Source organism: Rhinolophus hipposideros, assembly GCF_964194185.1.
Source record: "Rhinolophus hipposideros genome assembly, chromosome: 8".
NCBI lineage: Eukaryota > Metazoa > Chordata > Mammalia > Chiroptera > Rhinolophidae > Rhinolophus > Rhinolophus hipposideros.
In genome coordinates this window covers 28,728,609-28,742,613 of record NC_138054.1, presented here as the reverse complement: position 1 = coordinate 28,742,613, position 14,005 = coordinate 28,728,609, and the positions used below count along the sequence as shown (strand labels likewise).

The 14,005-nt window shown below is 37.6% G+C and overlaps 2 protein-coding genes across 6 annotated transcripts in view; one reads left to right on the top strand and one right to left on the bottom strand.

Moving 5' to 3' along the window:
• LOC308500549 (uncharacterized protein) overlaps positions 1-14,005 on the top strand; it is a 158,734-nt gene that overhangs the window by 38,983 nt on the left and 105,746 nt on the right. The gene's annotated exons all lie outside the window — the stretch shown is intronic.
• Positions 9,890-14,005, bottom strand: part of LOC308500543 (guanylate-binding protein 7-like) — a 34,761-nt gene continuing 30,645 nt past the window's right edge. For all 5 annotated transcript variants that reach the window (XM_081055596.1, XM_081055595.1, XM_081055598.1 and 2 more), the window contains 2 exons: positions 13,521-13,714; positions 9,890-12,657 (listed from right to left, as the gene is read on the bottom strand). In XM_081055596.1, coding sequence (XP_080911722.1) covers positions 12,463-12,657; positions 13,521-13,714 — 389 coding nt within the window. In that variant the 3' untranslated portion in view covers positions 9,890-12,462. The remainder of the gene's footprint in view (positions 12,658-13,520; positions 13,715-14,005) is intronic.

The following is a 14,005-nucleotide window of genomic DNA, read 5'->3' as shown; positions in this document are numbered from 1 at the left end:
GATGATTGGATAAAGAGGATGTGATATATATACACAATGGAATACTATTCTGCCATAAGAAAAGATAAAATAGTACCATTTGCGACAACACGGATGGATCTTGAGATTATTTTGCTAAGCAAATAAGTCACACAGAAATAGTTGAGAAACATATGATTTCACTGATATGAGGGTATAAAACTGAAAACAACAAAAACAACAAATGAAGAAACAAAAACTCATAGACACAGACAATAGTTTAGTGGTTACCAGAGGGCAAGGGGGAGGTGGGTGGTAGACGAGGTAAAAGGGATTAAATATATGGTGATAGAAAGAGAACTGACTCTGGATGATGAACACACAATGTGATATATAGATGATGCATTACAGAATTGTACACCTGAAACCTATGCAACTTTACTAATAATTGTTACCCCAATAAACTTTAATTAAAAATATAAATCAATAAAAATAAAGAATATATGTGCTCCAAAAAAAATAAAAAATAGGTACTGCTTCAAGAGAATGAGAAGACAAGCCACACTAGGAGAAATTGTTTGCAAAAGATGTATCTGATAGAGGACTATTATCCAAGGTATACAGAGAGTTCTTAAATCTTAACAGTAAGATAACAAATAACCCAATTCAAAACTGAGCCTAAGACCCCAACAGACACCTCACCAGAGAAGAGATACAGACAGCAAATAAGCATATGAAAAGATGTTCAACATATGTCATGAAGAAACTGCAAAATAAAACAACAATGCGATACCACTACATACCTATTAGAATGGACAAAATCCACACTGACAACTCCAAATGATGGAAAAAATGGAGCAACAGGATTTTCATCTATTGTTGGTGGCCATGCCAATCCACCATCATACTCCTTAGTATTTACCCAAAGGTAGTTGTAGAAACCTTGTCTTACGAACATTTCTTTGGTAGATGGTTTTGCTGCAATGGTGAAATTTTTATTTGCGCAATAGACACAATGCAATTGGTTGAGAAGAATGAAAATACAAACATACTTGCTTGACTTCACATACAAACATACTTGCTCTTCATAGAATCAGTACAAGTTTGTGTACTATAAACACAGAATTAGGGTGAGTTCCAGTCTATTTCAAAAGAAATAATGTGGAGAATTTACACTTGTCTGTGCTGCATTATTGAATATATTTCTGACAGGAAACTTCCATTCTAACCAAACTTTGATAAGAACTGAATTTTTTATTTAAAATGTCACAAAACCAATAATTGGAAAATGTTTACCCAGACTAGCTTTTGGTTCGTTACATTTCAAACCTTGTTTTACATCTAACTCGCATAGCACTATTTCTGAGAACCTTAGGATGTGGCCCCATATGTGACCTCCGGCCTTGCACCTTCACATAGTGATGCACAATCAGCAGTGGAAAAATTCCTGCAAGGTATTACAACACTAGGGCAGCTAGAAAAGAATTAACTATTTAAGAAAGGAAATGTAAGCCAAAAATATATATATCCTTTTAAACCCATACTAAATGTATGTTAACCTCAATTGTTCTTAGCAAGAATATGAAAAAATTGCATAGCCAATCCAATGCCAGACGACAGAAGGTAAAATGGGACAGAGAGGAGCTGAAGGGGAAAGAGGTGGCAATACATGTGATTGCAGATAACATAATCATCATTTAAAAAGAAAAATAACAGATTTATTGGGATATAAACCACATACCTTATAATTCACAAACTCAAAAAGTACAATTCAATGGTTTTCAGTACATACATAGAGTTGTGCAACCATCACTACAATCAGTGATAGAAATTTTCATGCTTCCCAGAAGAAACCTAGTATCCATTAGTAGTATTTCTCCTGAACCCCCAGCCCTAGGCAAGCCTAATCTGCTTTCAGTTTCTATGGATTTGCCTCCTCTGGACATTTAATATTAACAGAATTATACAGTAATAGGTCTTTTGTGATGGGCTTCATTTCTCAAGGGTATATACACAGTGGGTGTCAGATGCAGTTTCATCAGAAGTCTCCACTCTCACTCTCACACTAGATGGCACTGTATTCAGATTTTTCTACAAACTACAGCTTTTCTTCCCTTACCAGTGCTTGAGGCTGTAGTGGTTAGTAATTATTTTCTTATCCTTCCGCCAATCTCCTCTTTCCAGAACTTCACATCCAAGAACCGCTTTTACTATTTTTGTTAGTCCTATGTTCATATAATTCCTACATGAAACAGATTACAGATTCTCTCTGTAATCCTTGGTGGTAACTGTTTTCCTGACTGAATTGAGACTGATCACTCAATATTATACGAGGATAAAAGTCCAATGGAGGATGATTCCAGCATTTTTGAAGTGATTCCTGCTCCGTGAACCTATACTGTTCACACACTAGGATCATTAAAGAAAAACAGACAAGTCATTTGATTAGAATATGGTGCCTAAAAAGCAATAGGTCTAACAACTTTATTTAAGTGATTTTTTTATTTAACAGAGTGTAAACTCTACAGTATGAGTGTTGTACATCCCCTAATCCTAATTAGATATTTTACAAGTATGTATGAATTATGAAAACAAATCATCCCCTGGCTAAGGAGAGCTTCTGCCTACATGGCTATATTCTTTCCCACAATCTGCTTGGAGTGAGCCAATGATGTAATAACATCAGTTCTCCTTCCATTCTTAACAATAAGTTTTAGCATAAAGGATTTGTTCCTGGGGAGGCACATATCAGAATTGTTAAGACATCATGGGACTTTCTATTCCAGCTGTTTGCAGGCATGGGTGATTGATTTGAATCAGTTTTCTGGTATGATGTATGAGACTCACAGGCCGTGGAGAAAACAATGCTACTTGCTTGTGTGTTCATCAATAAAAACCAGAAGGCGGCCCGATTCAGTCCTTTGATGCTGGGAGACCCCTGGCCCCCTGTTTCATAACTTTCTTGATTTCTGTTTCTTTCTTAACCCTTTGCTGCCCCTTCTCGTTCTCTCACTGCCCATGTTGCGATGGACGCGACAAACTGAAGCTAAGTAGCAGAATGGGCTACGGACTTGGTATGCCAAAAGCTTCAAGTGTTTTTTTCTCTACATTGCTAATTTGACAGAGCTGGAAGTGAGGTTGATTAGATGCCATTCTAGCTCCTCACAGTGGCTGCACCAATTTGCAATCCCACCAACAGTGCTTGAGAGTTCCCTTTTCTCCACATCCTGGATGACACTTGGTGTTTGTTGACTTATCAAGGATAGCCATTTTGACTGGTGTGAGGTGATAATCTCATTGTGGTTTTATTTTTTTACTTAAAATTTTTTAAAACTATTTTTTTTCAGTTACAGTTGATATTCAGTATTATATTAGTTTAAGGTGTACAGCATAGTGGTTAGACATTTATATAATTTATGCAGTGATCCCCCTGATTAGGCTAGCACACCTTTGCCACTACACATAGTTGTTGCAACATTATCAACTGTATTCTCTATTCTGTACTTTATACATCCATACTATTTTGTAACTACCAATTTGTATTTCTTCATCCCTTCACAGTTTCACCCAGCTCCCACCCTGCCTCCCCTCTGGCAACCATGGATTTGTTCTCCATAGCTATGTGTCTGTTGCTGTTTTGTTTGTTGGCTTATTTTGTTCTTTAGATTCCACGTGTAAGAGACCGTATGGTATTTGTCTTCATCAGTCTGACTTATTTCACTTAGAACAATCCACAAGGTCATCCATGTTGTAGCAAATGGTAAGATTTCATTCTTTCTCATGGCCTAGTAATATTCTATTGTATATAGGTACCACTTCTTCTTTATCCAACTATCTACTGATGGGCATTTGAGTTGCTTCCATATCTTGGCTATTGTAAATAGTGCTGCATGAAAATAGGTGTGCATATATATTTTTGAATCAGTGTTTTGGGTTTCTTTGGTTAAATACCCAGAAATAGGCTGGGACATAAGGTAGTTCTATTTTAATTGTTTTGGAAATACAGACCATTTTCCAAAGTGGCTGCATCAATTTTGCAATCCCTCCAGCAGTGCACAAGGGATCCCTTTCATCCACGTCCTCACCAACACTTGTTTTTGTTGATTTACTGATGATTGTCATTCTGACAGGTTTAATATTTCATTGTAGTTTTAATTTGCATTTCTCTGATGATTAGTGACCTTGAGCATCTTTTACTATGTCTGCTAGCCATTTGTATGTCCTCTTTGGAGAAATGTCTATTCAGATCCTCTGCCCATTTTTTAAAATTGTATTGCTTTTTAGTGTTGAGTTATATGAGTGCTTTATAAATTTTGGACATAACCCCTTATCAGATGTATCATTGGCAAACATCTTCTCCCATTCAGTAGACTCACTTTGTTGGTGGTTTCCTTTGATGTGCAAAACCTTTTTAGTTTGATGTAGTGCCATTTTTAATTTTTTTCATTTGTTGTCCTTGCCCGAGGATATACATCAGAAAAAATATTAATAAGAGCAATGTCAGAGTTTACTGCCTATATTTTCTTCTTAGGAATTTTATGGTTTTGGGTCTTATATGTAAGTCTTTAATCCATTTTGAGTTTATTTTTGTACATGGTCCATTTTGAGTTCATTTTTGTACATGGTATAAGAAGGTGATCAAGTTTCACTTTTTTTGTATGTATCTGTCCAATTTTCCTGGCACCATTTATCAGATAAACTATTTTTACCCTGTTTTGTATTTGTGCCTCGTTTGTCATGGATTAAATGACATATAGGTGATATATGTGTATCACCTATAATGATATAGGTGTGGGTTTATTTCCCAGTCCTCTATTGTCTTCCACTGGTCTATGTGTCTGTTTTTATGCTGGAACCATACTATTATGATTACTTTAGTCTTTTTTTGGGGGGGGTGACAATTGTTAGTGAAATTACATAGATTTCAGTTGTACAATTCTGTATTACATCATCTATAAATCCCATTGTGTGTTCACCAACCAGAGTCAGTTCTCCTTCCATCACCATATATTTGATCCCCCTTACCCTCATCACCCACCCCCCACCCCCCTTACCCTCTGGTAACCACTAAACTATTGTCTGTGTCTATGAGTTTTTCTTTCTCATTTGTTTGTCTTGTTCTTTTGTTGTTTTTGGTTTATATACCACATGTCAGTGAAATCATAGGGTTCTCTGCTTTTTCGGTCTGACTTATTTCACTTAACATTATACTATCGAGATCCATTCATGTCACAAATGTTCCTATATCATCATTTCTTACTGCCAAATAGTATTCCATTGTGTATATATACCACAACTTCTTTATCCATTCATCTATCAAAGGACATTTTGGTTGTTTCCATGTCTTGGCCACCGTAAACAAAGCTGCAATGAACATTGGAGTACACGTGTCTTTATTGTATAAATGTTTTCAAATTTTTTGGGTAGATACCCAGGAGAGCGATTGCTGGGTCATATGGTAATTGTATTTGTAATTTTTTGAGGAACCTCCACACTGCCTTCCATAACGGCTGAACCAGTCTGCATTCCCACCAATAGTGTATGAGGGTTCCTTTTTCTCCACAGCCTCTCCAACACTTGTTACTATTTGTCTTGTTGATGAAAGCCATTCTGACTGGGGTGAGGTGATATCTCATTATGGTTTTCATTTGCATTTCTCTGATGATTAGTGATGTTGAGCATTTTTTCATATGTCTATTTGCCATTTGTGTGTCCTCTTTGGAGAAATGTCTCTTCAGGTCCTCTGCCATTTTTTCAATTGGGTTGTTTGTTTTTTTTGTTGTTGAGTTTCATGAGTTCCTTGTGTGTTTTGGATATTAGCCTTTTATCGGAGGCACTGTTTGCAAAAATCTTCTCCCATTCAGTTGGTTGTCTCTTTATTGTTTGATGGTTTCTTTTGCTGTGCAGAAGCTTTTAAGTTTCATATAGTCCCATTTGTTTATTTTAGCTTTTACTTCCATTGCCTTTGGAGTCAAATTCATAAAATGATCTTTGAACCCAAGGTCCACAAGTTTAGTACTTATGTTTTCTTCTATGCAGTTTATTGTTTCAGGTCTTATGCTTAAGTCTTTGATCCATTTTGAATTAATTGTGGTACATGGTGACAAATAGCAGGCCAGTTTCATTCTTTTGCATGTGGCTATCCAATTCTGCCAGCACCATTTATTGAGGAGGCTGTGTTTCTTCCATTGTATGTTTTTAGGTGCTTTGTCAAAAATTATCTGTTCATATTTATGTGGTTTTATTTCTGGGTTCTCAATTCTATTCCATTGGTCTATGTGTCGGCTTTTCTGCCAATACCATGCTATTTTGGTTATTGTTGCCCTGTAGTAAAAGCTAAAGTCAGGGAGTGTGATACCTCCAGTATTGTTCTTTTTTCTTAAGATTGCTTTGACTATTCGGGGTCTTTTTTGGTTCCAAACAAATCTGATGATTTTTTGTTCTATTTCTTTAAAAAATTCCATTGGGATTTTGATGGGGATTGCATTAAATCTGTATATTGCTTTGGGTAATATGGCCATTTTAACTATATTGATTCTTCAAATCCATGAGCACAGTATTTCTTTCCATTTCTTTGTGTCTTCTTCAATTTCTTTCAAAAATGACTTATAGTTTTCAGCAGATAGGTCTTTCACATCCTTGGTTAAGTTTATTCCGAGGTATTTTATTCTTTTTGCTGCAATTGCAAAAGGAATTGTTTTTTGTATTTCTTTTCTGAGATTTCATTGTTAGTATATAGGAAAGCAATGGACTTTTGTACGTTGATTTTGAAGCCAGCAACTTTACTGTATTCGTTGATTGTTTCTAATAGCTTTTTGGTGGAGTCTTTAGGGTTTTCTATATATAGCATCATGTCATCTGCAAAGAGTTACAATTTAACTTCTTCATTCCCATTTGGATGCCTTTATTTCTTTCTCTGCCTGATTCCTCTGGCAAGGACTTCCAACGATATGTTGAAAAGCAGAGGTGAGAGGGGACGGCCCTGTTGTATTCCTGAACATAGAGCAAAGGGTTTCAGTTTTTCACCATTAATTATGAGATTAGCTGACGGCTTGTCATATATGGCCTTTATTATGTTAAGGTATTTTCCTCCTATACCAATTTTATTAAGTGTTTTAATCATAAATGGATGTTGCATCTTGTCAAATGCTTTTTCTGCATCAATTGATAGAATCACATGATTTTTGTCCTTTATTTTGTTTATGTGATGTATCACATTGATGGATTTGCAGATGTTGAACCATCCATGTGCCCCGGGGATGAATCCCACTTGGTCGTGATGAATAATCTTTCTGATGCATTGTTTTACTCAATTTGCTAGAATTTTGTTTAGGAGTTTTGCATCTGTATTCATTAGAGATATTGGTCTGTAGTATTCTTCTTTTGTGTTGTCCTTACCAGGTTTTGGTATCAGGGTAATGTTGGCCTCATAAAATGAATTAGGGAGTACTGTCTCTTCTTGAATTTTTTGGAAGAGTTTGAGCAGGATTGGTATTAGATCCTCTTTGAAGGTTTGGTAGAATTCACTAGTGAAGCCATCTGGTCCCGGACTTTTGCTTTTGGGAAGGTTTTGGATGACTGATTCAATTTCGTTACTGGTGATGGGTCTGTTTAGATTTTCCAGTTCTTCATGGTTCAGCCTTGGAAGGTATATGTTTCTAAGAACTTGTCTATTTCTTCTAAGTTATTGAATTTGGTGGCATATAGTCCTTCATAGTATTCTTGGATAATCCTTTGTATTTCTGTGCTGTCCGAGATAACTTCCCCTTTTTCGTTTCTGATTTTGTTAATTAGTGTCTTCTCTCTTCTTATCGTAGTGAGTCTAGCCAAGGGTTTGTCAATTTTGTTAATCATTTCAAAGAACCAGTTCTTTGTCACATTAATTTTTCCATTGTCTTTTTGTTCTCTATTTCATTGAGCTCTGCTCTGATTTTTGTCATTTCCTTTCTTCTGCTGAATTTCGGTTTCACTTGTTCTTGTTTTTCTAGTTCTTTAAGGTGTAACATGAGGTTATTTATTAGGGATTTTTCTTGTTTCTTGAGATAGGCCTGTAATGATATAAATTTCCCTCTTAAAACTGCTTTCACTGCATCCCCCAAATTTTGGTAGGATGTATTTTTTTTGTCATTTGTTTCTATGTATCTTTTGATCCCTCCTCTAATTTCTTCTTTGACCCAGTCGTTCTTTAAAAGTATGTTGTTTAATCTCCATGTATTTGTGTTTTTTCCTGCTTTCTTTTTGCAGCTGATATCCAATTTCAAAGCCTTGTGATCAGAGAATATGCGTGGTATGATTTCAATCTTCTTAAATTTGCTGAGGATGATTTTATGTCCCAATATATGGTCTATCCTTGAGAATGTTCCATGTACACTAGAAAAGAATGTATAGTCTGATGTTTTTGGATGAAGTGCTCTATATATGTCAATTATGTCCATTTCATCTAATGTGTCATTTAGGGCTGCTATTTCGTTATTTATTTTCTGTTTGGATGATCTATCCATAGCTGTCAATGATGTATTTAAGTCCCCTAGTATAATTGTGTTTTGGTCAATTTCTCCCTTTAGTTCTGTTAGTAGTTGCTTGGTATATTTTGGTGTTCCTAATTGGGGGCATAGATATTGATGACTGTTATGTCTTCTTGTTGTATAGTCCCCTTTACCATTTTGAAATGTCCATCTTTGTCTCTTGTTATCTTTTTCACCCTGAAGTCTGTTTCATCTGATATCATTATTGCTACACCTGATTTTCTCTGGGTACCATTTGCTTGGAGTGTGAATTTCACCGTTTCACTTTGAGTCTATGCTTGTCCTTGTAGCTGAGATGTGTCTCTTGGAGACAGCATATGGTTGGGTTTAGTTTTTTGATGCAATCTGCTACTTTGTGCCTTTTTATTGGTGAGTTCAGTCCATTTACATTTAGGGTGATTATTGATACATGAGGATTTCCTGTCATTCTATCTTTAGTTTTCTGGAAAGGCTGTGTCTCTATTGTTTCTTTGCCTTTTTGTTGTTGTCTATTATTTCTGTGTGGTGGTATTCTATGATATTTCCCTCTGTTTCTTCTTTCATTACGGTATATATTTCAGTTCTGGATTTTTTTTGAGTGGTTACCCTTAATTTTATGTAAAAGAAAGTTTGATATTTAGAATATTCCATTTTCTTCAGCACGCTTACTTTCTCCATTCCCATATTCCCGTTCAGGCCTTTACTGTCCCCCTTTTTTGTGTTGCCACAAATTGTCCCTGTTGATGGTGGTCGAATAGCCTCCTTTAGTATTTCTTGTAGTGCAGGTAGTGTATTAGAAAATTCCCTCAGCTTCCGTATGTCTGGAAAGGTCTTTATTCCTCCTTAATATCTAAAGGATATCTTTCCTGGATATATTATTCTTGGCTCATAATTTCTCTCTTTCAATAGTGTGAATATTTGGTTCCACTCCCTCGTGGCTTGTAGAGTTCCTGCTGAAAAATCTGATGATAATCTAATGGGCTTTCCTTTGTAGGTTACCGTCTTCTTTTCCCTGGCTGCCTTGAGGATTCTTTCTTTGTCGTTGATTTTAGACAGCTTCAATACAATGTGCTTTGGAGAAGGCCCGTTGGGTTTGAGGTAATTAAGTGTTCTATTTGCTTCTTGGATTCAAGGATCCAGTTCTGTCCAGAAGTTTGGTAAATTCTCATCAACAATCTTTTTGAATATATTCTCTGTTCTCTTCTCTCATTCTTCTCCTTCTGGTATGCCCATTATTCTTATATTGCTCTTTCTGATAGAGTCAGAATGTTCTTGTAGAGTTCTTTCATTTCTTTTAAGTCTCAAGTCTCTTTCTTCTTCCATCTGGGTAATTTCCTGGTTTCTATCTTTGATGTCACTGATTCTTTCCTCCATCTGGTCAACTCTACTACCTAAGTTGGTTATTTCATTCTTAATTTCTTCTATTGAGTTCGTAATCTCCAGAAATTCCATTTGATTCTTTTTTAAAATTTCAATCTCTTTCGTAAAATGCTCATGGTGTTCTTTGATTGTGTTCTGAGTTCATTAAAATGCCTTTCTGTGTTTTCTTGCATCTCATTGAGTTTTTTCAGAACTGCCATCTTGAATTCTCTGTCATTTAAATCACATATTTCCATATCTTTAAATTCCTTTTCTGGAGACTTTTCACTTGCTTTCTGAGCTGTCTCCTTGCCTTAGTTATTCATGGCAATTACTGATTTACTATTTCTCCTCCTAGACATCTACAGGAGTGGGTCCTGCAACAGGTTGATAGGAAGTGGTCTTTCTTTTGTTTTCTAGTATTTGTTGGTAGCATGTTTTATTTTTTCTCTGACTGCAGCCTTTTTCTTTTCTCTCTCTCTCACACGGTAGTGCTATGTTTTCTGTGCACTATTCCAGCTTCTCACACAATGGGGGGATTTCCTGGAAGACGGGCTTCTCCTCTGTTAATAGTTCGACTAGGTCACAGGGCGCAGTCTCCGTGTTGGTATGCAGAGAGCTTTTGAAGTTCCAGAGCTCTTTCTGCACCAGATTCAGAGCCTGTATGTTTACTCCTGCAGGGATCCACCCAGATAGGTGAGGTCAGGGGTGGGGTGAGTTGTGAGAGGTGGCTCAGAGCAATGGCAGCGACCACCACCACAGCCAGTCCTGCTTCCACAGCTCTCTCCCATTTGCCGGAACTAGTTTGGCTGCAAAATCTGTGTCTGCGGTCCACAGTTCTCAGAGCAGCAAATATTCTGTTCTTTTGATCTGACACTGCTGCTGTTCCGCTTTTAGCACCGGGCAGGTGGGGGCGGGGAGAGCTCTGGGAGGGTAGGGAGGGGGCTGCTGGTCTTAGTGCCTAAGGCTTCCGTTCTCCCCTCGGCAGTGAGGGCTTAAACCACTGTTTTCAGGCTTCTTCCCTCAGTCTTTTCTCCAAGGTTTCTGCTGTGAACGTTGGGTTCAGCAGTGTTATATGCTGCCCTCTCAGCCCTGTGGGCCATGAATGGAGCCCTAGCAGTCTGAGTTCTTCCCTCTCCCTCAGCTGCGGTAGTTCCAGGATGCAGAGAGCTCGGAGCACTGAGCTAGGTCTGCGTGTTGCACCCACGAGGCTCCGGCTCCACACTTCTTCTCTCCCTCCTCCCCTGCTCGCGTGATTTGCCCACCTGGAGGTGAATTCAGTAGTGGGCCTCTTCGTCTTGCCTGTCTGCTGTGCAGGGAGTCCTTTGTGGAGTTATTGTTGTTCGATTTGTTGTAAATTCTAGGGGAGCTTTACAGAGACTCACCTCACACTGCCATTTTGATGACATCTCCCCTGATTACTTTAGTCTTGCAGTATACTTTGATATCAGGTAGCATGATACCTCTAACTTCATTCTTTCTCAAGATTGTGGTGGATGGGGTGGACAGATGGCTGACTTGGTTAGAGCATGAGCTCTGGGCAATTGGGGCTGCCAGTTCGATTCCCACATGGGCCAGCCAGCTGCACCCTCAGCAACTAGAATGAAGTCAATGAGCTGCTGCTGAGCTCCCGAGTGACCAGATGGCTCAGTTGGTTGGGGTGCGTGCTCTCAACCATAAGGTTGCCGTTTCAACTCCCACAAGGGGTGATGGGCTGAGTCCCCTGCAACTCACAATGGCTACTGGACCTGGAGGTGAGCTGCGCCCTCCACAACTGAGACTGAAAGTACAACAACTTGACTTGGATGGAGCTGATGAGTTCTGGGAAAAACACACTAGTGTTCCCCAATAAAAAGGCCTGGAAATACACACTGTTCCCCAATAAAGTCCTGTTCCCCTTCCCCACCACCAAAAAAAAATCTTTAAAAAATGATTGCTGTGGATATTTGCGGTATTTTGTGGTTTTGTTTAAATTTTAGGATTATTTGTTCTAGTTCTGTGAAAAATGTCATTGGTGTTTTGATAGGGATTGCATTGAATCTATAGATTGTATGGGTATTATGGACATTTTAATGATATTATTCTTCCTTTCCATGAGCATAGTATATTTTTTTATTTATTTGTATGTCCATCATTTTTTTTAATGAGGTATAATTTTTTGAGTAGAGGTACACTACCTCCTTATAAATTTATTCCTAGGTTGTTGTTTTTGATGCAATTGTAAATGGGATTGTTTTCTTACTCTTTTTGATAGGTTTTCATTGATGTATAAATATGCAACTGATTTCTGAATATTAATTTTGTAAATCTTCCTACTTTACTGAATTTATTTATCATTTCTAATAGTTTTTTTGTGGTATATTTAGGGTTCTCTCTATATAATATCACGTCATCTGCAAATAATGACAGCTTTACTTCTTCCTTTCCAATTTGGATACTTTTTGTTTATTGTTTTCCTGTCTAATTGCTGTGGTTAGGACTCCCTTGATTTCTTTTTAATCGCTTTTTATTTTTAAGCTTTTCTTGGGTAAAATTACCCTGACATACATATTTCCAAAACGAGCCCGAGTGTTATGCTATTAAACATAAGAAACCTTTTGTAATATACTTAACAGGAAGTTTCATCCTATCTAGTAACAGATTACATCCACATAGGTATTTTAATAGGTATCTTAAAATATAGTGTAAGAAATGTAGCGGCTGCTACCCCAACGATCTGTCCAATTAAATAACTATTGTTTTTAAGTGTTTTAATCCCTTTTTTAAGGGGATTTATCTCTTTTTCCATCTCCTCAGATTTCTCCTTAAATCCTTCATCAAGTAGGTCTTTTTGCATCTGTAGAAAAGAAAATACCCAGTTATGAAACTTTATATTTAACAACTGCAAGTAAGCACATATTCTATTTCTCTACCAACTTAGATATTCTTTGATGAGTTTGTACAATATTTTCAAACATTTGGATATGATAGTGAGAGTATCCATGGCCAGTACCTTTCTATGATTGCATAGCACCATCTCACTGCGGTTAAGGAGGAGTTGGAGCTGGGTCAGGACTGACAACTGTCCCAGGAAAGTATCCCAGCACTAAGGATGCTCTTTGGGAAGGATGGAGGTTTAATTTGAATTATTTCTCGGTTCGTCCAAAGTAGGATGAGCACACATGTAACAAATAATGGGAACTACTAATTCTGTGTAGAACATTGGCTACCAAACTCTATGTTGGGACAAAGGATGCTCTGTATTCTCAGTGTATAGAATGAGTCAGGCAGATCTGGAAATAAATCCAGCAAATTTTAGAGCTTTTACCATCCTATATTTCATATCCAGCACAATATGATACTTCCAGACCAAATGGATCTATATCAGCATCTTTGATGGCTGTACAAAGCATCCTAAGGACTGTCGGACTGAGATCCTATTCACTTGGGGGCACAATGACACCCTATAATCATCACAAACAACACTCCAGGAGCCTGAGGCATGTTATTTGTATCCTGCAAACTCTAATACTACAGAAGGTGTGAGTCTTGCAGATTCGGGGCTTAGAAATGATCCAGATTAATTTGACATTTCATTGAATCAATATGTCTTTGGATTTCCTTTATGGTGTATGACACTAGTTAAAAATTTTGTACTTCCCTTCTTGAGGAAACAGGGTACTGTCCTTTATTCACTGACACAGCCCCATACAGACTTACTTTCAGCTTGTGCTCCAGCATTTTTTCCTGTTCTTTCAGTTGGATTTCTCTTTCTCTCTCCACTATCTTCCTCAGTCTTACTGTGTTTTCATTGAAAGCTTTCTCTTGAGCCTTCATCTTTTTCTGATCTTCCTTCAGTTTCTTTCTTTGCAGCTCCAGTTCCTTCTCAGCAGCTCGATTCTTGGCACGATCAGCTGTTTCCCAAGGGTTTTACAGAGGAAAGAAAGTAACAGTTATGTTACGCAGTACCCTTCTGAGTTCAGAGACTGAAATGATTTTTAAATGGTAGGGAGAAATCTCTGCATATTCCTACTGGCCTCACCAACAAAACATGCTTGAGAATATGATGGATGTTGGCTGAATATGCAACCAGAATTCCCTCGGTTATTTCGGGTTTAGCAAAGTTGTTGGACAAAAGGAGCGGACGCTCCTTGTTTCAAGAGGTTTTTACTCTCACAGATGTTAAAGGGTCCTGCAAGAACCTC